Here is a 22108-nt window from a genome sequence, read left to right on the forward strand (position 1 = left end):
CACAACTCCTGAATCCCTTGGGGCTCTCACAACTCCTAAATCCTTTGTTTACTCACCTGGTACCTTCCAGATTGAGCACCTGTACGGGCTGACTGTCTTTGAGAACTACCTGTACGCCACCAACTCGGACAACGCCAACGCCCAGCAGAAAACCAGCGTCATCCGCGTCAACCGCTTCAACAGCACCGAGTACCAGGTGGTGACACGGGTGGACAAGGGTGGAGCGCTGCACATCTACCACCAGCGGCGCCAGCCCACAGGTGGGACCCTCACTTTGGAGTAGCAGCTCCCTGGTTCCTCTGCCAGGGGTTTGGGTGGGGTTTGAGGAGGATTTTTTTCCATGGGGAGGGTGGTCAGGTATTGGGAGTTTCTGTCTCTGGGGGTGTGCAAGGATTGAGTGGATGTGGTTGGGTTGATAAGGTGGGGATTGCTCACAGGTTGGACTCAGTGATCTTGGAGGTCTTTTCTGACCTCAGGGATTCTGGGATTCCTGCTCCCCAGGGTTCTGGGGGCTGCTGAACATCCTGGGGTGCCCACTTTTTCCTGCCAGCACTGTGAGAGCAGCTCCACGTGGTTGATGGACCATGGAGAACACAGAGATGTGGGAGCAAATGTGGCATCTTAAAATATTGATGCTCCCTCACCACCGTTTCTGGTGGTGTGCAAGGATTGGGTGGATGTGGCACTCAGTGCTCTGGTTGGGTTGGTAGGGTGGGGATTGCTCACAGGTTGGACTCAGTGATCTTGGAGGTCTTTTCTGACCTCAGAGATTCTGGGATTCCTGCTCCCCAGGACATCCTGGGGTGCCCCGTTTTCCTGCTAGCGCTGTGTCTCTTCCTGTGAGAGCTGCTCCACGTGGTTGATGGACCATGGAGAGTACAGAGATGTGGGAGCAAATGTGACGTCTTAAAATATTGATGCTCCCTCTTGCTCTCTGTCCCCACGGCCAGCACCTTCACCCTGGTGCTCCCAAGCACTGAGGGAATTCCAAGGAGCTGAAAGGCTCCAGTGCTTCCAACCCCTCCCTGCATCCATCCATCCCTGCCTGCTCCACCCGCAGCACCTTCCTGCAGTTAATCAATTTACTCCTTATAAATCCTCTTAGTGTCTGCAGCCTGCTCGGCGTTTTCCGGAATATAAAATTAATCAGGGGATTTCTGAGCAGGGAAGGAGTGTGATGAAGGGGCTCTCTGGCTGTCCCCACTCCCAGGGCTTGTCCCACCGCTGCAGCAGGATTGGGCAGTGTGTCCACGTGGCTGTGGTGGTGTGCTGGGACATGCTGGCTTCTCCTCAGGGATCCTTCCCATGGGAAAGTCCTTTCCCATCTCTGTGCTGTGCTCAGCCTTTCCCTGACTGGCTGGGAGCTCCTGGGAGGAATGAACCCCCTTAGAGCCCAGGGGAGCATCCCCATGTCCCCGTGGTTGCAGCCCTGTGCTCCCTGTCCCCTCTGTGTCCCTGTCCCCCGCTGTGAGAATCTACAAAATCAGAGGGTTTTGAGAAAGCTGCGAAAGGCAGGCCCCAGAGGCAGCAGAACTGTGATTAGAGCTAAGCAGTAGCCATGAGATAGGTCAGCAGAAAAATTATTTAAAAACTAGAAAAGCAAAGACAAATAGAACAATGGTCTGTGTATTAGCGCTTGTTTAGAAAAACTCCCTAAGCTACAGAAAAGTTTATCTAGCAAGATATTAGGAAGTTTGAAGCTTAATAATGGAGCTCTGTGCGTTGTATTTTAAGGCTTACAAGCAGGTATTGTATTTGAAATAAGCAAGCATTGTTTTAACCAAAGGTACGTGTGCTTATAGTGGTTGGATAGAACTACTGTCAATGTGCTTTTGCTTTGTGTGATTGGTCAAGAAACTTATAAAGTAAGTTGTGACATTAAGTTCTTGGTCTGCTACCTGGGATGTGAGCTGCTGGCATCTTCCCATTGTCATAACCATGCAGTGAGACTGATGCTGGAAAATAAACAGCTCAAGGCAGTTCCACAGCAGCCCCGTCCCGTTTGTGATTTGTGCAGAGCCCCCAGCCAGCGATACCCCACATGCTCCCTGTCCCCCGCAGTGTCCCCAGCAGCTTCATCCCCTCTCTGTGTTGCAGTGAGGAGCCACGCCTGCGAGCCAGATCAGTTTGGGAAGCCTGGAGGCTGCTCTGACATCTGCCTGCTCGGGAACAGCCACAAGAGCCGGACCTGCCGCTGCCGCTCCGGGTTCAGCCTGGGCAGCGACGGGAAATCCTGCAAAAGTGAGTGCTGGCTTTTCTGGGGGTGTCTTTGGGGTGAGGGGCTGGAGATCCAGGCTCTGCATTCCCTGCTGTGACCCCACAGCAGCCCCAGTGCCACCTGCCGCCCCCATGGCGCTGCTGTCTCTCCACAGAGCCCGAGCACGAGCTGTTCCTGGTGTACGGGAAGGGACGTCCTGGCATCATCCGTGGCATGGACATGGGTGCCAAGGTGCCAGATGAGCACATGATCCCCATCGAGAACCTCATGAACCCCAGGGCTCTGGACTTCCATGCTGAGACTGGCTTCATCTACTTTGCTGACACCACCAGCTACCTCATAGGGCGCCAGAAGATCGATGGCACGGAGAGGGAAACCATCCTGAAGGATGGTGAGTGGCCAAGGGGCCTGGCCTTGCAGGAAGGATTTAATAGTAATAATAATAATTGTAATAGTAATTTTTTATATATAAATATATAAAATATAAATTATAATAATTTATAGTAATTATAAATAATATATAGTAATTAAAAATAAAATAAAATAAAATAAAATAAAATAAAATAATTATAGTAATTTATATATATAAATTTATACATATATATTTATATATGATAATTTCATAGTAATAATAATAATAGTAATATAGTTTACATATATAAAATTATATATATAATTATTATATATATAATATAAATAATATATAATATATAATATATAATATATATTATATAAATAATATATATTATATATATAATTATATATATATAATTTATATAATATATAATATATAATATAAATTATAATAATTTATAGTAATTATAAATAATATATAGTAATTAAAATTAAATAAAAATTATAGTAATTTTTATATATATAATTTAATAGTAATAATAATAGTAATAGTAGTAATGATAATATAATATAATAATATAATAATCATATATTCTATATATAATATAGAATATATATATCATATATAATCATATTATCATATAATATTATCATAATAATAATCCCCTGTCTGAGATACAAGGAGCTTAATGCCTAGAATATTCAAGCATCTGTTAGCTCAGGGTGATCCCACTTGGACATGTCTACAGTCCAAATTTTCAGTATATTTAGGATTTCATAAAATTTTCTCTGTTCAAAGAGCAGCAGCTCTAGCAGACTGTCCCTTGGGTGTCCATCATCCCCACCGGTTTGGGTCAAGATTGGGCACCTTTGGGGCTGTTGCTTCCACTTTTCACCTCCTGCCTGGTGACAAACCCACTCCAATTTTCCCCCCAAAGGCATCCACAATGTGGAGGGGATCGCTGTGGACTGGATGGGGAACAACCTGTACTGGACAGATGATGGCCCCAAGAAGACCATCAGTGTGGCACGGCTGGAAAAGGCTGCCCAGACGAGGAAGACTCTGATTGAGGGGAAGATGACGCATCCCCGTGCCATCGTGGTGGACCCCCTGAATGGGTGAGGGTGCCTGGGTGGGCTGGGCTGTCTGGTGGGGCCATGGGGACGTGGTTGGGTCTTGTCATGAGCTGTGGTGGCCAGGCCAGGGCTCAGCTTGGTGTCCATGGCAGGTGGATGTACTGGACAGACTGGGAGGAGGATCCCAAGGACAGCAAGAGGGGCAAGATCGAGAGGGCTTGGATGGATGGATCCAACCGAAACATCTTCATCACCTCCAAGACTGTCCTGTGGCCCAACGGGCTGAGCCTGGACATCCCAGCCAAGATCCTCTACTGGGTGGATGCGTTCTATGACCGTATTGAGATGGTTTATCTCAATGGCACTGAGAGGAAGGCGAGTGGGGTCTGGGACACTGGTCACCCACAGCACCGGGGAGCTGAGCTGTGGCCTCTCTGCTCTCCCCTTCCATCAGCCTGTCCCTGTCCCTGTCCCTGTCCCCATCCTGTCCCTGTCCCTGATCACCCTGTCCCATCACCCTATCCCTGTCCCTGATCTCCCTGTCCCTCATCTCCCTGTCCCTCATCACCCGGTCCCTGTCCCTGTCCCTGAGTGCCCATCGTAGCTAAGGGAGCCTCTCTGCTCTCTCATCACCCTGTCTCTGTCCCTGTCCAATAACCCTGTCCCTGATCATCCTGTCCCTATCCCTATCCCTGTCCCTGTCCCAGCCCTGTCCCTGTCCCATCACCCTGTCCCTGTCCCCGTCCCTATCCCTGTCCCTGTCCCTGATCACCCACCCCCTCTAACATCCCCTCTCCTCCTCCCCACACACCCAGATCGTGTACGAGGGCCCGGAGCTGAACCACGCCTTCGGGCTGTGCCACTACAGCAATTTTCTGTTCTGGACCGAGTACCGCAGCGGCAGCATCTACCGGCTGGAGCAGGCCTCCAAAGCTGTGAGCCTGCTGCGCAACGAGCGCCCGCCCATCTTCGAGATCCGCATGTATGACGCCCAGCAGCAGCAAGGTGAGAGCCCCCCAGGGGCTGGGGGAGAGGCTGAGCTTCCTAAGCAGCCTCCCACCTCTTTTTGTTGCCTTTAAGCCATCTCCACGCTCCTTGTTTTTCTTCCCTGTTGTTCATGCCCTGCCCTTCCAGCCTTCCCTCTTTTTTCTCACTCTAATTCCGTCGGGCTCTGTGTCCCTGTGGGCTCACCTGGGGTTTCCAGGACTCCCTCAACAGCAGCTGTTGAGGGAGTCCAGGGGCTGGGGGTGAGTCTGAGATTCCCCCAGCTCTTTTTTTTTGCCTTTTAGCTGTCCCCATACCTGTCCCTCAGGCTCTGTGTCACCTGAGGGGTCCCCATGGCCTCACCTGGGGTTTCCAGCTGTGACTGCCCCCAGGGGCTGGGGGTTCCCAGCACCCCAGTGGGTCTGCAGGGGTCCTTGGGCGCTGAAATGCCATCTGCTCACCCTTTGTGTTTTTCTTTCCTGTTGTTCATGCCGTGCCCTTCCAGCCTTCCCTCTTTTTTCTCACCCTAATTCCATCAGGCTCTGTGTCCCCGTGGCCTCACCTGGTGTTTCCAGCTGCCTTCCAGCTGTGACTGCCCCCAGGGGCTGGGGGCTCCCAGCACCCCAATGGGTCTGCAGGGCTCCCTGGGCACTGAAATGCCACCTCCTCACCCTTTCCCTCCACAGTGGGCTCCAACAAATGCCGTGTCAACAACGGGGGCTGCAGCAGCCTGTGCCTGGCCACCCCCCGGGGCCGTCAGTGCGCCTGTGCCGAGGACCAGATCCTGGGGTCAGACTCTGTCACCTGCCAGGGTAGGCTGGGACCCTTTTGGGGGCTCTCCCCATGGGATGCTGCACTTGATCACTCGGTTCAAATCCTGCCTGTGCTTTCCCCTGGGCAGCCAATCCGTCCTACATCCCCCCGCCGCAGTGCCAGCCCGGGGAGTTCGCCTGCAAGAACAACCGCTGCATCCAGGAGCGCTGGAAATGCGACGGGGACAACGACTGCCTGGACAACAGTGACGAGGCCCCCGAGCTCTGCCGTGGGTGATCCCTCCTGGGCGGTGGGATTTGGGCTCCTCCAGATGTGGAGGCAGTGGTTGGGGCATGGTTGGGTAGCCAGGACTCCTCTGTCCCCTCTCCAACTCCTTTGGGGCAGTGGTGATGCTGTCCCTGTGCCATCCATGCCCTCCTTTGGGGCAGCACTGACCCTGTCCTTGTCCCTGTGCCATCCATGCCCTCCTTTGGGGCAGTACTGTCCCTGTCCCTGTCCCTATCCTTGTCCCTGTGCCTGTGCCATCCATGCTCCCTTTGGGGCGGGGGCCTCCCTCTCCTGCATCCATGCCCTCCTTGGGGCAGTGCTGCCCTGTCCCTTCCCTCATGCCCTCCTTTGGGGCAGTACTTCCCTCTCTTCTTGCCCTGCCTGTGCCTTTGGGGCAGTGCTGACCCTGTCCCTTTCCTTCTCCCTGTGCCATCCATGCCCTCCTTTGGGGCAGTGCTGACCCTGTCCCTGTCCCTGTGCCATCCATGCCCTCCTTGGGGGCAGCACAGGAGAGTTGGTTGAGATTCTGACGCCAAGTTTGAGGCTCCAGCCCTTTTCTGTCCCAGTTTTCTCTTTGTTGGAGGGATGGGTTGGGATGAGGATGGTTCTGAGTGTTGTTTCCCCCCACAGACCAGCACACCTGCCCTTCAGACCGCTTCAAGTGCAAGAACAACCGCTGCATCCCCAACCGCTGGCTCTGCGACGGGGACAACGACTGTGGCAACAACGAGGACGAGTCCAACTCCACCTGCTCAGGTGAGGACCCTGCCTTGTCCTCAGGGAGCCTCAGGAGAGCCCCTGCTGAGCCACAGCCTGAGGTTTTGCAGTCTCACTCGTGCCCACACACCTTGGCTTTGCACCTGGGAGCCCAGGGGGTTGTTCCCCACCTTCCCCTGACAAAACAAGGTACAATGGGCCACTAACACTCCATCTGTCCTTCCTGGCCAGCCCGGACCTGCTCCCCCAACCAGTTCTCCTGCGCCAGTGGCCGCTGCATCCCCATCTCCTGGACCTGTGACCTGGATGATGACTGTGGGGACCGCTCTGACGAGTCTGCCTCGTGTGGTGAGCTGGGACTGGGAGCTGTCTTGGTTTGGGAAGACAGGAGTCTGCTAAGGAAGGCAGGAGCCTCCCCTGAAATGGAGAATGTAAACCCTCCCCACCCCTCTGAATTGCTATCAATTTTAAATTAAGGGGCTCTCAGGCAAAAAAATATGGGAGCAGGAAATAACAGTTCTTTAATAGGGAAGAAAAATAAAAGGATAAAATAAACAATGCAGTAACTAGAACAACACTGACCGAGTCAGAACACAACCTGACACCCTGTGGGTCAGGATGTTGGTAGCAGTCCCATTGGAATTGTGGCTGCAGCCCTCCTGAAGTGTCAGGGGTGGTTCTGCTGGAGCGAGGGGGATCTGTAGAGAAGGATGTATTCTTCCTCTGAAGATCCAGTGGAAGAAGAGACAGCTGCTGTTCCTCTGGGAAATCCAGTGGAGAAAGCCGTGCTGGTGTCTCAAAAACCTCTGGGTTATATCTGGGTAGGAATGTTTGACGTCTCAGATTCTATCCAGGCAGGAATGTTTGAAACTTCAGATTCTATCCAGGTAGGAACGTTTGAAATATCAGATTGTATCCAGGTAGAAATGTTAGAAATCTCAGATTATATCCAGGTAGGAATGTTTGAAATCTTGGATTCTGTCGGGGTGGGAATGTTGGAAATCTCAGATTGTATCCAGGTAGGAATGTTTGAAATCTCAGATTATATCCGGGTAGGAATGTTTGGCTCCTCCCTCTGGGCTCACATCTCCCAATGGGATGCTGTAGTTCTTATCAGCCATGCAGTGACATTCAATGCCTGTTATCAGCAGATGTCCCCTCCTGAGGGAGGTGTGAATGTGGTCACTCAAAGAGGGAGATAAGGCAAACTGCCCACTTGACAAAAGATAATCTGCCATACAAATGGTAATAGAAAACATCTTGCATTGCAATCTGGAACAGGAGCACTGGGGGTGCTCCCGGAGGCTGTGAGGAGGGTTGGGGTGCACGTGAGGTGTCCCCTGATGTGTGTTGGGGTGTGCTGATGGTGCCTCTCCCTCCCCTGCAGCCTACCCGACCTGCTTCCCCCTGACACAGTTCACCTGCAACAACGGCCGCTGCATCAACATCAACTGGCGCTGTGACAACGGTGAGGACCCGGCCCGGGGTGTCCCCAAAGGGATGGCGAGACCTGAGGAGGGGGTGCAGCCTGGCAGGGACCCCATTTGGGCAATTTGGGCCAGTTCTCAGCGTGTGCTGAAGGGCAGAGCCCCAAGGGGAGCCAAAGCTGAGCCCGTCCTGCAGCCCCCAGCCCCACATTTCCCTTGGCTGTGCAGGAATAACCTGGCAGGGATTGTTCCAGACCTTGGCATCCTTTGTAAGGTTTCCAAACCCTGCCCTGGTGCTGGAACAAAGTGTGGCATGGCCAGAGCTGCTGGTGGGGCTCAGACAGGTCCTGCAGCCCCAGGGAAGGCAGGAGAACTCTCCCAGCCAGCTCCCATCTGCTCTTGGATGTTTCCAGAGCCAGACCTGGGACAGAAGGTTTGCCCCAAGGTTGATTTTCCTTTCCCACAAGTTTATCTCCATCTTTGAGCCGCTCTGCCTCGTTGGGAACAATTCATATCTTCAGAGCAGGGCGAGACACTGGTGCCTGGCTGAGCAGAGCTGGGGGTGCAGGACTCTCCCTGGAGTCTTCCTGAGCTCCTTTGGAGCTGGCCCTGCCAAGGGATGGTCCCTTCTCCTGGAATCCCCCATTGTGGCAGCCAGGCTGTGCCCTGGAGCCCACCAGGTGCCCAGGGCAGGATCCTTACCACCACAAGGGTGCCCCAACCCTGGCTGCCCCCCACTCTCCCAGCACCCTCTGCTGCTTCTGGTCTCGCCTCCCAGGCTCTGTGTGTCCCTGTCCGTGTCCCGGTGTCTCTGTGCCACCCTCTGTGTTTGTCACCTGTGCTGTGTTGTGTTTGTCACCGTGCCCACGCTCCTGTCTGGTGGTTCTGTGTTTCAGAAAAAGATTGTGGGGATGGCTCTGACGAAAAGAACTGTCCAAAGCCTACCGGTTAGTGCATAGATCAACATGCACCAGACTCCCACCTGAGCCCCCCTGAGCCCCCAGACCTGCCCCTCCAGGGGGCTGTGAGCCCTGGGGGTGCTGCTGGACACTGGCAATGCCCCCCTGACCTCTCTGGCGATGCCCCTGTGCCTCTGGCAATGCCCCTGGTGCCCCTGGGGATGTCCCCCAGCTCTCCAGCAATGTCCCCTGCGCTCCCCAGCAGCAGGAGGGACGTGCCAGGTGCCAGGGAGCCGCTGTTCCTCCCAGCTCACCGGGCAGAGCCACTGGGAAGCTCCTCTTGGTGGGACTGGAGAGGGCAGGGGTGGCAGTGCAGGAGCTGAGCTGCTGGAGAGGGCACATGGGAGCTGGCAGTGCCACTGTCCCCATCCATGCCAATATCCCCAACAGTGCCACTGTCCCCATCAGTGCCATCGTCTCCATCAGTGCCACTGTCCCCATCAGTACCATCATCCCCATCAGTGCCATGGTCTCCATCAGTGCCATTGTCCCCATCAGTGCCATCATCCCCATCAGTGCCACCATCCTCATGCCCATCCTGAGGCACCAGGAAGCAAATCCCCTTGACCAGTCTCAGGTGGGGCACCCACAGTGGAGCCCTGTGGTGGTGCCCAGCCCATGCCCCCCGTGCCAGGCAGGCAGAGGGGCTGCATTGCCAGTGTCCAGGTACCCTCAGACCAAGCCTCCCCCTCGAACAGCAGGCATGGGGGTTTCCTCCAGACAATCTGACCCCCCAATTGGCTGTCCCAGCACCCCCAAAGGAGCTCCCATCCCCCAGAGTGGAGCCCAGGCCCCCCCAGGTTCATGGCTGATCTATGCAGTTTCTGTGTTTCATTTTCTCTGCGTGCTGCTGCTGCTGTGGGGCGGGAGGGCCGGGGGTCTCCAGCCCATGGTGGGGGTCCCACCACCAGCACTGAGGAGGGGCTGCTGTCACCCCACGTCCCCTCTGTGGTGTGGTCTGTCCTGTGCCCCGTTGTTCCGAGGGGTCTTCGCTGTCCTCCCTCCTTCCAGCCCCTTCCTGGCCGGGCTCCTGCTGACCCCCTGGCCACCCCCCTTCCCTCTGCAGACAATGACTGTGGGGACAACAGTGACGAGGCTGGCTGCAGCCACTCCTGCTCCAGCAACCAGTTCAAATGCAACAGCGGGCGCTGCATCCCCGTGCACTGGACCTGTGATGGGGATAACGACTGTGGGGACTACAGCGACGAGACCCACGCCAACTGCACCAACCAGGGTGAGCCCCAGCGCGTGGGAAAGACCCCCAGCCACAGCCATTGCCCAAAATGCAGGGAATTCTGCAGCCTTCTCTGTGCCCAGATGCCCCTACTGTTTCCAGGCAGGGAATTCTGCAGCTTTCTCTGGCCACAGATCCCCCTCCTGCCCAAAATTCAGGGAATTCTGCGGCTTTCCCTGGCCACACTCAGTGCCCAGATCCCCATCCTGACACTGTGGGTGCATCCAGCTGTTTGCCTGCTGGTTGAGTACCTGTTCCCCATCCACTCCTGGAGCCCCAGAGCCCCATCCTGACACTCTGGGTGCATCCAGCTGTTTCCCCTGCTGGTGCCGTCCCTAGCCCCGGCCCCCTGGACCTGGTGCATCTGCCCCCCTGCTGGCTAGACCCCCTCTTGGGGCCCAGATCCCCATCCTGACACTCTGGGTGCATCTAGCTGTTTCCCTGCTGGCTGAGTGGTCCTGCTGCTGGTCCCCACACAGTCCTGGAGCCTCAGATCCTCATCCTGACACTCTGGGTCCATCCAGCTGTTTCCCTGCTGGCTGAGTGCCTGGTCCCCACCCAGTCCTGGAGCCCCCCGGCTCCGTGGGGTGCAGGCAGTGAGCTGTGCCCTCCCCACAGCCACACGCCCACCTGGGGGCTGCCACACGGACGAGTTCCAGTGCCGGCTGGACGGGCTGTGCATCCCCATGCGGTGGCGCTGTGACGGTGACACGGACTGCATGGACTCCAGCGACGAGAAAAACTGCGAGGGGGTCACCCACGTCTGCGACCCCAACGTCAAATTCGGCTGCAAGGATTCAGGTGAGAGCAGGGGATCCCAGCTGGGGGTGCTGGGATAATGGGGAAACACAAACAGCCAACCTGTGAACCGTGATCCTGATGGATGGTGTCATCCTCAGATCCCTTCTGCTCTTCTCTGAGAAATGGGACACACTTTGGTGGGCTGGGGACAAAGGAGGAGGGACACCAGTTCTGGGGCTGACCTTCTGAGCCCCCAGGCCCTCCCTGACCTGTCCCATCCAACTTTTGGGGAGCCCTGAGCTACTCAAACACCCCCATGCCCCCCATGTGTGGGATAACATTGGGAAATGCCTGGAGACACCAGTTCTGGGGTTTACCTTCTGAGCCCCCAGGCCCTCCCTGACCTGTCCCATCCAACTTTTGGGGAACTGCTCAAGCACCCTCATGTCCCTCATGCATGGGATAACGTCTGGAAATGCCTGGAATAACTGGTTTTGCTCTGCCCCCTTCCCATCCTCTCCCTCTCAGCCCGGTGCATCAGCAAGGCCTGGGTCTGTGACGGGGACAGCGACTGCGAGGACAACTCTGACGAGGAGAACTGCGAGTCCCTGGTGTGCAAACCGCCCTCCCACACCTGTGCCAACAACACCTCCATCTGCCTGCCCCCCGAGAAGCTCTGCGACGGCTCTGACGACTGCGGCGACGGCTCCGACGAGGGCGAGCTCTGCGGTGAGCACAGGGCCAGCTGTGGGGACACTTGGTGGCCCAAGAGTGGCACCAGGAGGTGACAACCGTGTCCCGTCCCCACAGATCAGTGTTCACTCAACAACGGAGGCTGCAGCCACAACTGCACGGTGGCGCCCGGCGAGGGCATCGTGTGCTCCTGTCCCCTGGGCATGGAGCTGGGTGCTGACAACAAGACCTGCCAGATCCAGAGCTACTGTGCCAAGCACCTCAAGTGCAGCCAGAAGTGCGAGCAGGACAAGTACAATGTCAAGTGCTCCTGCTACGAGGGATGGATGCTGGAGCCTGATGGAGAGAGCTGCCGCAGCCTGGGCAAGTGCTCAGCGTGTGCTGAAGGGCAGAGCCCCAAGGGGAGCCAAAGCTGAGCCCATCCTGCAGCCCCCAGCCCCACATTTCCCTTGGCTGCGCTGGGGCAGGGAGAGCTGGGGGAATAACCTTTGATTGTTCCAGACCTGCAGCCCCCAGCCCCACATTTCCCTTGGCTGCGCTGGGGCAGGGAGACCTGGGGGAATAACCTGGCAGGGATTGTTCCAGACCTTGGCATCCTTTGCAAGGTTTCCAAAACCCTGGGTGTGTTTTGGGGGGCACCAGGGACTGGGAGCAGCCCCCAGCTGCCTCAGGGGGAGTTTGTCCTCTCGTGGAGCTGGGGGCTGTGCTGGGTGATGGTGGGATTTGTGCTAACAGGGGTTGAGTGCACTGTCCCCTGCCTTGATGCTGACCCTTCCCTGCTTCCCCAGACCCCTTTAAGCCGTTCATCATCTTCTCCAACCGCCACGAGATCCGGCGCATCGACCTGCACCGAGGGGATTACAGCGTGCTGGTGCCCGGGCTGCGCAACACCATCGCCCTGGATTTCCATCTCAACCAGAGCTCCCTGTACTGGACTGACGTGGTGGAGGACAAGATCTACAGGGGAAAGCTGCTGGAGAACGGGGGTGAGGAGCCTTGGGTTGGGGGAGTTGGGGGTTGGAGGTCTGGGGTCAGTGATTCCATGGCGTGTGATGCAGCAGCTGATAGTGATATCAGCCCATGGCCCTGATAGTGATCTTGTTCTGCTCTCATTATGCAGTAGTTAATTAGCATTCCCAGCACTTCCCTGCTGGTAATTGCAGCCCAGCAGCTGGGCACAGAGAGGACACCCTCCCCAGCAGTGCTGCTCCCACAGGAGCCCAGCGGCAGGGGTAGGGATGAGGGACTGAGCTCTTTGGGATCTGGGACGTGGATGGAGGCTGAGCCCTTTGGGGTCTGGGACGTGGATGGGGGCTGAGCCCTTTGGGATCTGGACTGTGGATGGGGGCTGAGCCCTTTGGGGTCAGGATTATGGTTAGGGGGTGCTGAGCTCCTTGGGTTCTGGGCTGTGGATGGGGGTGCTGAGCCCTTTGGGGTTTGGACCATGCACAGGGGTGGTTCAAGCCCTATTTGGGGAGGACACATTCCCTCACAATCAAACCCAGCTGAGCTGGGTGGAGGTGTTGGGGATATGGGGGTGGTGGTTTTGTGTGAGCTGGGGAAGGGGCACCACTCTGAGCCCTCACCTTGTGCCCTGCAGCTCTGACCAGCTTCGAGGTGGTGATACAGTACGGCCTGGCCACCCCTGAGGGACTGGCCGTGGACTGGATCGCTGGCAACATCTACTGGGTGGAGAGCAACCTGGACCAGATCGAGGTGGCCAAGCTGGATGGCACCATGAGGACCACGCTGCTGGCCGGGGACATCGAGCACCCTCGCGCCATCGCCCTGGACCCTCGCTACGGGTGAGCCAGGAGGGGACAGCGCTCACCAGGATATTGGAATTGAATACCAGTATAGCCAGATGGAATGTTCCTGGGCCTGTCCAGCCCTTGCTGCTTGACCAGAGGCAGCAGCTGTGGTGGTTTCACCTCAGAGACACTTTTGGCTGGCTGGATATTGCAGCTGGGTGCTTGGGACAAGTCCAGGCACGCAGGAGCTCAGGTTTACCTTGGTGGAGAAGCTTTAAGGCAATGGTGAAGGAAAGGAGTTGGTTCTGCTGGAGGGTTTGGATCCAGAGCTTTATTCCTGGCTCACAGGCCTCTGAATGCAGCACCAGCTCCAACAGAACTCCCTGAGCCCGTGGTTGCTGCTCCTTTGAACCCCAGGGAGAGGGGCAGGGAAGGGATAGGGATCCCACCAACTAGGTCCCCAGTCTCAGGGGACGAAAGACACCTGGATGGCCCAATGTCCCCCAGGGCTGAGAGGCATCTTTTGAACTTCACCAATCACACGATGCCCTTTCTGGAATGCCAAGATTGATGGACAGCACTCAGCAAGGTGCAAGGGAGGGGAAGGGAGAGGTTGTTGGCACACCTGGGGAAAGAACCGGGATGGACAGGCTGTTACATCACACCACAACACCAGGACACGCTGGCACCTGTGGGATCGTGTTGGGGGTGAGGCCACGGGCTCCTGTCCTTGCTTACAGCCTCTCCTCTTGGCAGGATCCTGTTCTGGACAGACTGGGATGCCAGCCTGCCCCGCATCGAGGCCGCCTCCATGAGCGGCGCCGGCCGACGCACCATCCACAAGGAGACGGGCTCGGGGGGATGGCCCAATGGGCTCACTGTGGATTATCTGGAGAAGAGGATCCTCTGGATCGATGCCAGGTAGGGCCAGGACACCTCTCTGTGTCCCTCCCAGTGTGAATCTTCACCTGGTTCCAGCGTTGTGCTGGGCTGGGAGAGAGAAGTCTTCATGCTGTGGGGCTTCTCTCTTTTGGATCTGACCATAGATGGGGGTTGCTGAGCTCTTTGGGGTCTGACCATGCATGGGGGGTGTTTGTGTCTCCAACATGTGCCAGCCCTGGCTCTGGGTGTTCTCCTCTGTGGATCCTGGTGTAAATCAGCAGGATTAGACCTTAGACCCTGCTGGTTGTTGCTGTTGGGTTCAAGACCCCGTGGTGCCCCCTCCTCACCTCCCTCACCCTCGTCTCTCCCCCGGCACAGGTCGGACGCCATCTACTCAGCCCTGTATGATGGGACAGGGCACATCGAGGTGCTGAGGGGACACGAGTACCTGTCCCACCCCTTTGCTGTCACCCTGTATGGCGGGGAGGTCTACTGGACCGACTGGCGCACCAACACCTTGGCCAAGGCCAACAAGTGGACAGGGCACAACGTGACCGTGGTGCAGAGAACCAACACTCAGCCCTTTGACCTGCAGGTGTATCACCCCTCCCGGCAGCCCCTGGGTGAGGCTGGGGGAGTGCAGGTGGGGGGACGGGCTGGGGGAACAACAAGGGGTGGCACTGGTGCTTGGTCTAAGCCCACACCCTCTTGGATGGGCTTAGACCAAGTGCCAGGTGGATGCTGCTCTCATCCTTGTGGTTGCCACTTTGCCTCATCTGGTGATGCTTGATGGGGCAGGCAGGGTCTGGGGGGGCTGCAGCTCTTGTGGCCTCCCGGGCGGGTGTCCCCAAGGCTGGGATTTCGCTGAGTCCTGTCACTTTTGCAGCTCCTAATCCCTGTGAAGCCAACGGGGGCAAAGGACCATGTTCTCACCTCTGCCTCATCAACTACAACCGCACCCTGTCCTGTGCCTGCCCCCACCTCATGAAGCTGGACAAGGACAACACCACCTGCTATGGTAGGGGTCTGCTTAGAGAGCTGGGTTGGGGGATGAGGGAGTGCTCTGGAGCTGAGATCCCACCTCTGCCCTTCTTCTTCTAGAATTTAAGAAGTTCCTGCTGTACGCGCGGCAGATGGAGATCCGGGGCGTGGACATTGACAACCCCTACTACAACTACATCATCTCCTTCACCGTGCCTGACATTGACAACGTCACCGTGGTGGACTACGACGCTCTGGAGCAGCGCATTTACTGGTCAGATGTCCGTACCCAGACCATCAAGAGAGCCTTCATCAACGGCACCGGCGTGGAGACTGTCGTGTCTGCAGGTTGGTGTGGAGGGAAATGGAAACCTCCAAAACCTTCAGCTCCTTGGGATCTGCCCTTCATGTGAGCATCATCCCAGCCCTGCCCTCACAGCTGATGAGCTCCCATCTTCATTCCCTTGCAGACCTGCCCAACGCTCACGGCCTCTCCGTGGATTGGGTTTCCAGAAATCTCTTCTGGACCAGCTACGACGCCAACAAGAAGCAGATCAACGTGGCCAGGCTGGATGGCTCCTTCAAGAACGCCGTGATCCAAGGGCTGGACAAGCCTCACTGCCTGGTGGTGCACCCACTGCAGGGGTGAGTCTGGTGCGACGTGGTGCTGATGGGAAGGAGGTGTGTGTGTGTGCAGGCACAGGTGTGTGTGTGAAGGTGCACACCTGTGATGGGGGAGAGAACCCAGGGGGCTGGCCCTGTGTGTCAGTGTGGAGGAGCAGTGTCACAGGAGATGAGGCATGGGTTGTGTGTGCAAAGGGGAGCAGTCTGTGATAGGTGTGCACCCACCAGTATGTGCCAATCCAGGTGTGCACGGGGTTTTGGCAACCCCCAAGCCCCCTCCTGGGTGGGGACAAGGGGCTGTGGGGCTGCCCAGGCTGTGCCACGGGCAGGTGAGGGGCTCTGCAAGGCTGAGAGGGTGCAGGGGGCTGCTGGCACCATGGCCCCTCACCCATTGTCCCTCTCACCTTGCAGGAAGCTGTACTGGACAGATGGGGACAATATCAGTGTGGCCAACATGGATGGCAGCAACCGCACACTCCTCTTCACCAACCAGAAGGGACCTGTTGGTATGGACCCCCCCATGGTTCCCTGGGATCCCTCACCTCACCTTGCTGTCCTGCAGAGTCCCAAGTCCCTGCTCTGGCTCCTTGGGAGGGTGGCAGCTGTCCTGTGCTGGGTCACCATGACCTTACCTGCCCGCTCTCTCCATCCCATCCCATCCCATCCCATCCCATCCCATCCCATCCCATCCCATCCCATCCCATCCCATCCCATCCCATCCCATCCCATCCCATCATCACCTCCCAGTTTGTCACGGTCCCTGCGTGCCACCAGCCCGGTGACATTCCCATCTTTTCCAGGCCTGGCCATCGACTACCCAGAGAGCAAACTGTACTGGATCAGCTCTGGCAATGGCACCATCAACAGGTGTGACCTGGATGGCAGCAACCTGGAGGTGATCGAGTCCCTGAGGAGCCAGCTGAGCAAGGCCACCGCCCTGGCCATCATGGGTGAGGGGGAATGCCATTCTCTGTCTCCTGCCCCTTCCCAAACTCTCCTGCCCACCTCAGTTGATGGGGAGGAATGCTGCCACATGCTCCTGCTTTGTCCCCACCACAGGGGACAAGCTGTGGTGGGCTGACCAGGCCTCGGAGAGGATGGGCACCTGCAACAAGAAGGACGGCACGGAGGTGACGGTGCTGCGCAACAGCACCACACTGGTGATGCACATGAAGGTGTATGATGAGAGCATCCAGCAAGGTCAGTGTGGGCTCCTGGGGCAGAGACCGCATGCAGAGACCCCCGGGCAGCTGCTCAGCCCCTCTGTGGTGGCTCCATCCCTTGGAGCCCCTTGGAACCCTTGGCAGCTGGCCCAAGCCTTGCCCTTGCCCTCGTGCCAAGCCTGTGCTGGCTGTTCTCTCCATCCCATCCAAAAATCCCATCCCATGGATCCCATCCCATCCCATGGATCCTGTCCCATCCCATCCCATCCCATCCCATCCCATCCCATCCCATCCCATCCCATCCCATCCCATCCCATCCCCATGGATCCCATCCCATCCCTGGCTGGTGCAGGGCACTCACACCTCGTGTGGGCACTGCCCCAGCTGTCCCAGCCTTGGTGGGTGCACCCTGGCCCCCTGTAGCCCCTCACCCCCTTTTCTGTGCCGCAGCTGGGACCAACCCCTGCAGCCAAAACAACGGGGACTGCTCGCAGCTGTGCCTCCCCACCTCGGAGACCTCCCGCTCCTGCATGTGCACTGCAGGCTACAGCCTCAAGAGTGGGCAGCAGTCCTGTGAAGGTGTGTGCTGGTCCCTGTCCCCTCCCTGAACCACCCTGTGGCCACCCCAACCATGCCTGTGGCCACCTCAGCTGGTGACCCCTCGTTCTGGCTGCTTATGGGGTCCTCCCCACTGCTCTGTGTCCCATGTCACTGTGGGGCACCAGAGGGGCACTGGGGGGCTTGGTGGGCTCAGGTGGCAGCAAGACCCCCTTGCATGGGCTGTCCCTGATAAGTGTGGGGCCACCAAGGGTGTCATTGTTGGAGGGGAGTGGGACAGGACAGTCTCAAGCTATGTCAGGGAAGGTATAGGTTGGATATTAGGAAGAAATTTTTCACTGAAAGAATAATAAAGCACTGAAATGCTCTTCCCAGGGAGGTGGTAGAATCACCATCTCTGGATGTGTTTAAAAAAAGGCTGGACATGGCACTTGGTGCTGTAGTTGAGATGTTAGGGCATAGGTTGGAGTCGAAGATCTTACAGGTCTCTTCCAATCTCATTATTCTGTGATTCTGTGATTCTGTGATTCTGTGATTGATTCTGTGATTAATTATGTGATTCTGTGATTCTGTGACCCTCCCAGGGAGAGGTGGCACCCTGGCTGTGGGCAGCAGGTTGGGCTCGCTGGGAGCAGGGCCAGGCTCATCCCTCACTCTGCAGATCTCCCATGCCCACTGTGTTCTCTGCCATCCCCTCGGGCACTGCCAGGGCCTCTCTCAAAGGCTGTTTGTGTGCACAGTGTTCCGGGTGGTTTTGAGGGGGGGCTGGCAGAGCTCTGCACCATCTGGGTCAGGGCAGGGGCTGAATAACAAGTGCTGCCCTGACCCAGATGAGCTGTGGAGCCTTTGCCAAGGGGGTGGGGGTGGTGGGTGGTGGGAAGAGGGTTCACTCGTGCCCCCCTGGACTGTGCCAGGGGTTGCTGGTTCTGCAGAACCCTGCCAAGCTCGTGCTCCTCTCCTGTCACAATTTTCCACGATGGAGGGACAACCTGTGGGTTTTGGGATGTGTCTGACTGTCCATACACCTGTGCTGCAGGTGTTGGCTCCTTCCTGCTGTACTCAGTGCACGAGGGGATCCGGGGCATCCCCCTGGACCCCAATGACAAGTCGGATGCTCTGGTGCCGGTGTCGGGGACCTCCCTGGCTGTGGGGATCGACTTCCACGCAGGTGATGCAGGGCTGGGGACAGGACAGGGGCGCTGGGGACAGGGCAGGGGATGGGGGGCATGAAGGGGCCATCACCACGACCCTTTTGGCACCCTATGCCCTGGAATGCCCCCTCGGCAGCGCCGGGTGAGGGAGAATTTCAGGGCTCCAAGGTGGAGGTTTTTACCATTCTGGAGTGACCAGAGGTGGTCACTGACTCGTCCCCTCGTGCCTTCTTGTCCCTCTCTCAGAGAATGACACGATTTACTGGGTGGACATGGGTCTGAGCACCATCAGTCGAGCCAAGAGGGACCAGACGTGGCGTGAGGACGTGGTGACCAACGGCATTGGCCGCGTGGAGGGCATCGCTGTGGACTGGATTGCAGGTGGGATGGGGCTCTGGGGACAGGGGCAGGGGGGACAGTGGGGCTTTTGTGGGGGTTCACCATCCCTTCTTGCAGGAAACATCTACTGGACAGACCAGGGGTTTGATGTCATTGAGGTGGCCAGGCTGAACGGGTCCTTCCGCTACGTGGTCATCTCGCAGGGGCTGGACAAGCCACGGGCCATCACAGTCCATCCAGAGAAGGGGTGAGACACTGCCCCAGAGAGGGGCATCACCTGTGGGGTGGGCACAGGGTGAGACCCCCAGCACCTCCAGCAGAGCCGTGTACACACAGCAGGGAAGGACTCGCCACACCAAGGAGTCCAAACCTTGGATTTAATCCTCCTTTCAGTGATGGGCTGAACTCCCTGGGAGCCCCTTGGGACCTGGTGGGTGTGAGAACCTCAGAAAATCCAAATGGAACCTCCTTAGTGGCTCCAGCTTTGGGCAGAGCCCCAGGGAGAGCAGAGGTGTTTGGATGTGGGGAGGGATGGAGATGCAGAGCATGTGATGTCTGTGGGTGTGCAAGGTCTGGACTGAAACCCCAGTGTCGGGGGATGAATGGGATGGTGTCTGTCCTTTACTCAAAGAGCCAATGCTGCTCCTGGTGACAAACCTCTGGTGATATCCCTGCTGTCCCCTCAGGTACCTGTTCTGGACAGAGTGGGGACAGTACCCCCGCATCGAGCGCTCGCGCCTGGACGGCACCGAGAGGATGGTGCTGGTCAACGTCAGCATCAGCTGGCCCAACGGGATCTCTGTGGACTACGAGGTACGGTTGGCATCTGGGAGGATGGTTCCAGTCCCCAGGGTTCCTGGATGGTCCCTGGATGGTCCCTGGATGGTCCCTGGATGGTACCAGTCCCCAGGGTTCTGTGGCCATGCCCTGCTGCTGTTGACATGCTTGCCCTCCCTGGGGCTCCAGAATCTCAGGAGGGTTGTCCAAGGTGCTCTGGACCCCAGGACATCCTGCCAGAGGTGCAGAGGGTGGTGCTGCCCCACACCAACTGGGATGTTGTCTCACCCCTGCAGGATGGGAAGCTGTACTGGTGTGATGCCCGGACAGACAAAATCGAACGGATTGACCTGGAGACGGGCGAGAACAGGGAGGTTGTCCTGTCCAGCAACAACATGGACATGTTCTCCGTGTCAGTCTTTGAGGAATACATTTACTGGAGTGATAGGTGAGGTGCTGGGGGGCTGGGGGCTGTGTGGAGGGTGGGGGGAGCTGGTGGGAAGGTGGGGAAGGGTCCTTGGTGACCCTTTCCTCCTTCAGGACCCACGCCAACGGCTCCATCAAAAGAGGAAACAAGGACAACGCCACCGAGTCGGTGTCCCTGAGGACTGGGATTGGCGTGCAGCTCAAGGACATCAAAGTCTTCAACCGGGCCCGGCAGAAGGGTAGGTCTGAGCACGGGGAGCTCTTCATTTCTCGGTCTCAAGGTTGTTTATTGTATCTTACCTATAAAAAATTTTCTCCTGCCCTGCCGAGGTCCATCCAGCAGGACAATTCCAGGCACTCTGCCTGTCCCAGGGGCTGTGTTATGTCTTTATACTAAAAACTACATGTACAATATTTACAATTACTTCCCAATACCTATCACCTATGCTGGACAGTGAGCTTCCACTCTAAACCAATCTGTGAGTGCCACCATCACAGCAGGAGATGGAGGCCAAGAAGAAGAAGGAGAAAGGCTGGACATGCCCAGATCCCTCCATCTTGCCTCCTGAACCCCCATTCTAAAACCCCAAAATCTACTTTTCCCCCCTGTGATAACTTCACTATTATTCTACTTAAGCTGTTGTGGCTTGCTGATCTTCATCTAAGGTTGGTAATTTACTCCACGGGTCATAATCAAACCCACAGTTGTTTTGGGCTCGAAGAGAGAGATAAAGCAAACTGCCCACTTGACAAAAGACAATCTGCCATACAGATGGTAATTGGAAACATCTTGCATTGCAATTTTCAACAAATCCCCACCCTGTCCCTCCCCACCAGGCACCAACGTCTGTGCCCAGAACAACGGGGGCTGCCAGCAGCTGTGCCTGTTCCGCGGCGGCGGGCAGAAGACGTGCGCCTGCGCCCACGGGATGCTCTCCGAGGACGGCGTCAGCTGCCGCGACTACGACGGGTACCTGCTCTACTCTGAGCGCACCATCCTCAAGAGCATCCACCTGTCGGATGAGAACAACCTCAACGCGCCCATCAAACCCTTCGAGGACGCGGAGCACATGAAGAATGTCATCGCCCTGGCCTTCGATTACCGCTACGGCTCCAAGGGCAGCAACCGCATCTTCTACAGCGACATCCACTTCGGGAACATCCAGCAGATCAATGATGATGGCACGGGGCGCAAGACCATCGTGGAGAGTGAGTGGTGTGGGGTTCTCTATTGGGATATTGCCAATATTGCCAGATGGGATGTGCCTGAGCATGTGTGGCCCTTGCTGCTGAACCAAATAGCAGCAGTTGTGGTGTTTTCACCCCAGAAACACTTTTAGGTAGCTGGATGTGTGGTGTTTCCCCCATAGACACTTTTGGCTGGCTGGATGTGTGGTGTTTCGCCCCAGAGACACCTTTTTAAAATACTTTTTTTTTTTTACTTTTTACTGTAAAAATTAAATACTTTTTTTAGTTGTACACCAGGCTCAGGGCTGGCTGTGACCTTTGCTGTCCCCACAGATGTGGGCTCAGTGGAGGGGCTGGCCTACCACCGTGGCTGGGACACCCTGTACTGGACCAGCTACACCACGTCCACCATCACCCGGCACACCGTGGACCAGAGCAGGCTGGGCGCCTTCGAGAGGGAGACTGTGATCACCATGTCAGGGGATGACCACCCCCGAGCCTTCGTGCTGGATGAGTGCCAGAAGTGAGTGACCACTGAGGGTCCAGCCAGCCCCACCAGGGATCCTCGTGGTGGTGGGGAGGGAGCTCTGGATCCCAGCACAGGACCCCCAGGGAGGAAAGACCCTGTAGCCCCCTCCCCAAGCAGCTCCATCCATGGGGTGCAGCACCCTCATTCACCCCTTCTCACTGGTTTTACATGGGAATGTTGTCCCATGCATCCCCCAGTCCCTGGAAGCCCCCAGCTATGAAAGGTTGGGCCTGGATGTGGCTGAGCTGGGGCTCCAAAGGCCTTGTGTGTCCCTCCCAGACCCTCTATCCCATC

General features: G+C 56.8%; 1 protein-coding gene across 6 annotated transcripts in view; it reads left to right on the forward strand.

Annotated features, from left to right (window-relative positions):
* Positions 1-22108, forward strand: part of LRP1 (LDL receptor related protein 1) — a 100448-nt gene that overhangs the window by 45419 nt on the left and 32921 nt on the right. For all 6 annotated transcript variants that reach the window (XR_004061428.1, XM_030967037.1, XM_030967033.1 and 3 more), the window contains exons 9-42: positions 71-260; positions 2098-2241; positions 2373-2609; positions 3511-3691; positions 3802-4024; positions 4465-4654; positions 5320-5445; positions 5535-5675; positions 6305-6430; positions 6623-6739; positions 7779-7859; positions 9844-10011; positions 10630-10812; positions 11281-11481; positions 11563-11808; positions 12234-12431; positions 13046-13250; positions 13953-14117; positions 14457-14701; positions 14965-15096; positions 15180-15407; positions 15530-15704; positions 16095-16189; positions 16484-16633; positions 16743-16883; positions 17297-17425; positions 18441-18572; positions 18802-18936; positions 19012-19141; positions 19581-19707; positions 19968-20119; positions 20212-20336; positions 20935-21306; positions 21619-21808. Coding sequence is in view for 5 of the 6 variants with exons in the window: in XM_030967037.1 (XP_030822897.1) it covers positions 71-260; positions 2098-2241; positions 2373-2609; positions 3511-3691; positions 3802-4024; positions 4465-4654; positions 5320-5445; positions 5535-5675; positions 6305-6430; positions 6623-6739; positions 7779-7859; positions 9844-10011; positions 10630-10812; positions 11281-11481; positions 11563-11808; positions 12234-12431; positions 13046-13250; positions 13953-14117; positions 14457-14701; positions 14965-15096; positions 15180-15407; positions 15530-15704; positions 16095-16189; positions 16484-16633; positions 16743-16883; positions 17297-17425; positions 18441-18572; positions 18802-18936; positions 19012-19141; positions 19581-19707; positions 19968-20119; positions 20212-20336; positions 20935-21306; positions 21619-21808 (5780 nt within the window). In the remaining variant the exon portion in view is untranslated. The remainder of the gene's footprint in view (positions 1-70; positions 261-2097; positions 2242-2372; positions 2610-3510; positions 3692-3801; positions 4025-4464; positions 4655-5319; positions 5446-5534; positions 5676-6304; positions 6431-6622; positions 6740-7778; positions 7860-9843; positions 10012-10629; positions 10813-11280; positions 11482-11562; positions 11809-12233; positions 12432-13045; positions 13251-13952; positions 14118-14456; positions 14702-14964; positions 15097-15179; positions 15408-15529; positions 15705-16094; positions 16190-16483; positions 16634-16742; positions 16884-17296; positions 17426-18440; positions 18573-18801; positions 18937-19011; positions 19142-19580; positions 19708-19967; positions 20120-20211; positions 20337-20934; positions 21307-21618; positions 21809-22108) is intronic.

Source organism: Camarhynchus parvulus, chromosome 29, assembly GCF_901933205.1.
Source record: "Camarhynchus parvulus chromosome 29, STF_HiC, whole genome shotgun sequence".
Classification (NCBI taxonomy): Eukaryota; Metazoa; Chordata; class Aves; order Passeriformes; family Thraupidae; genus Camarhynchus; species Camarhynchus parvulus.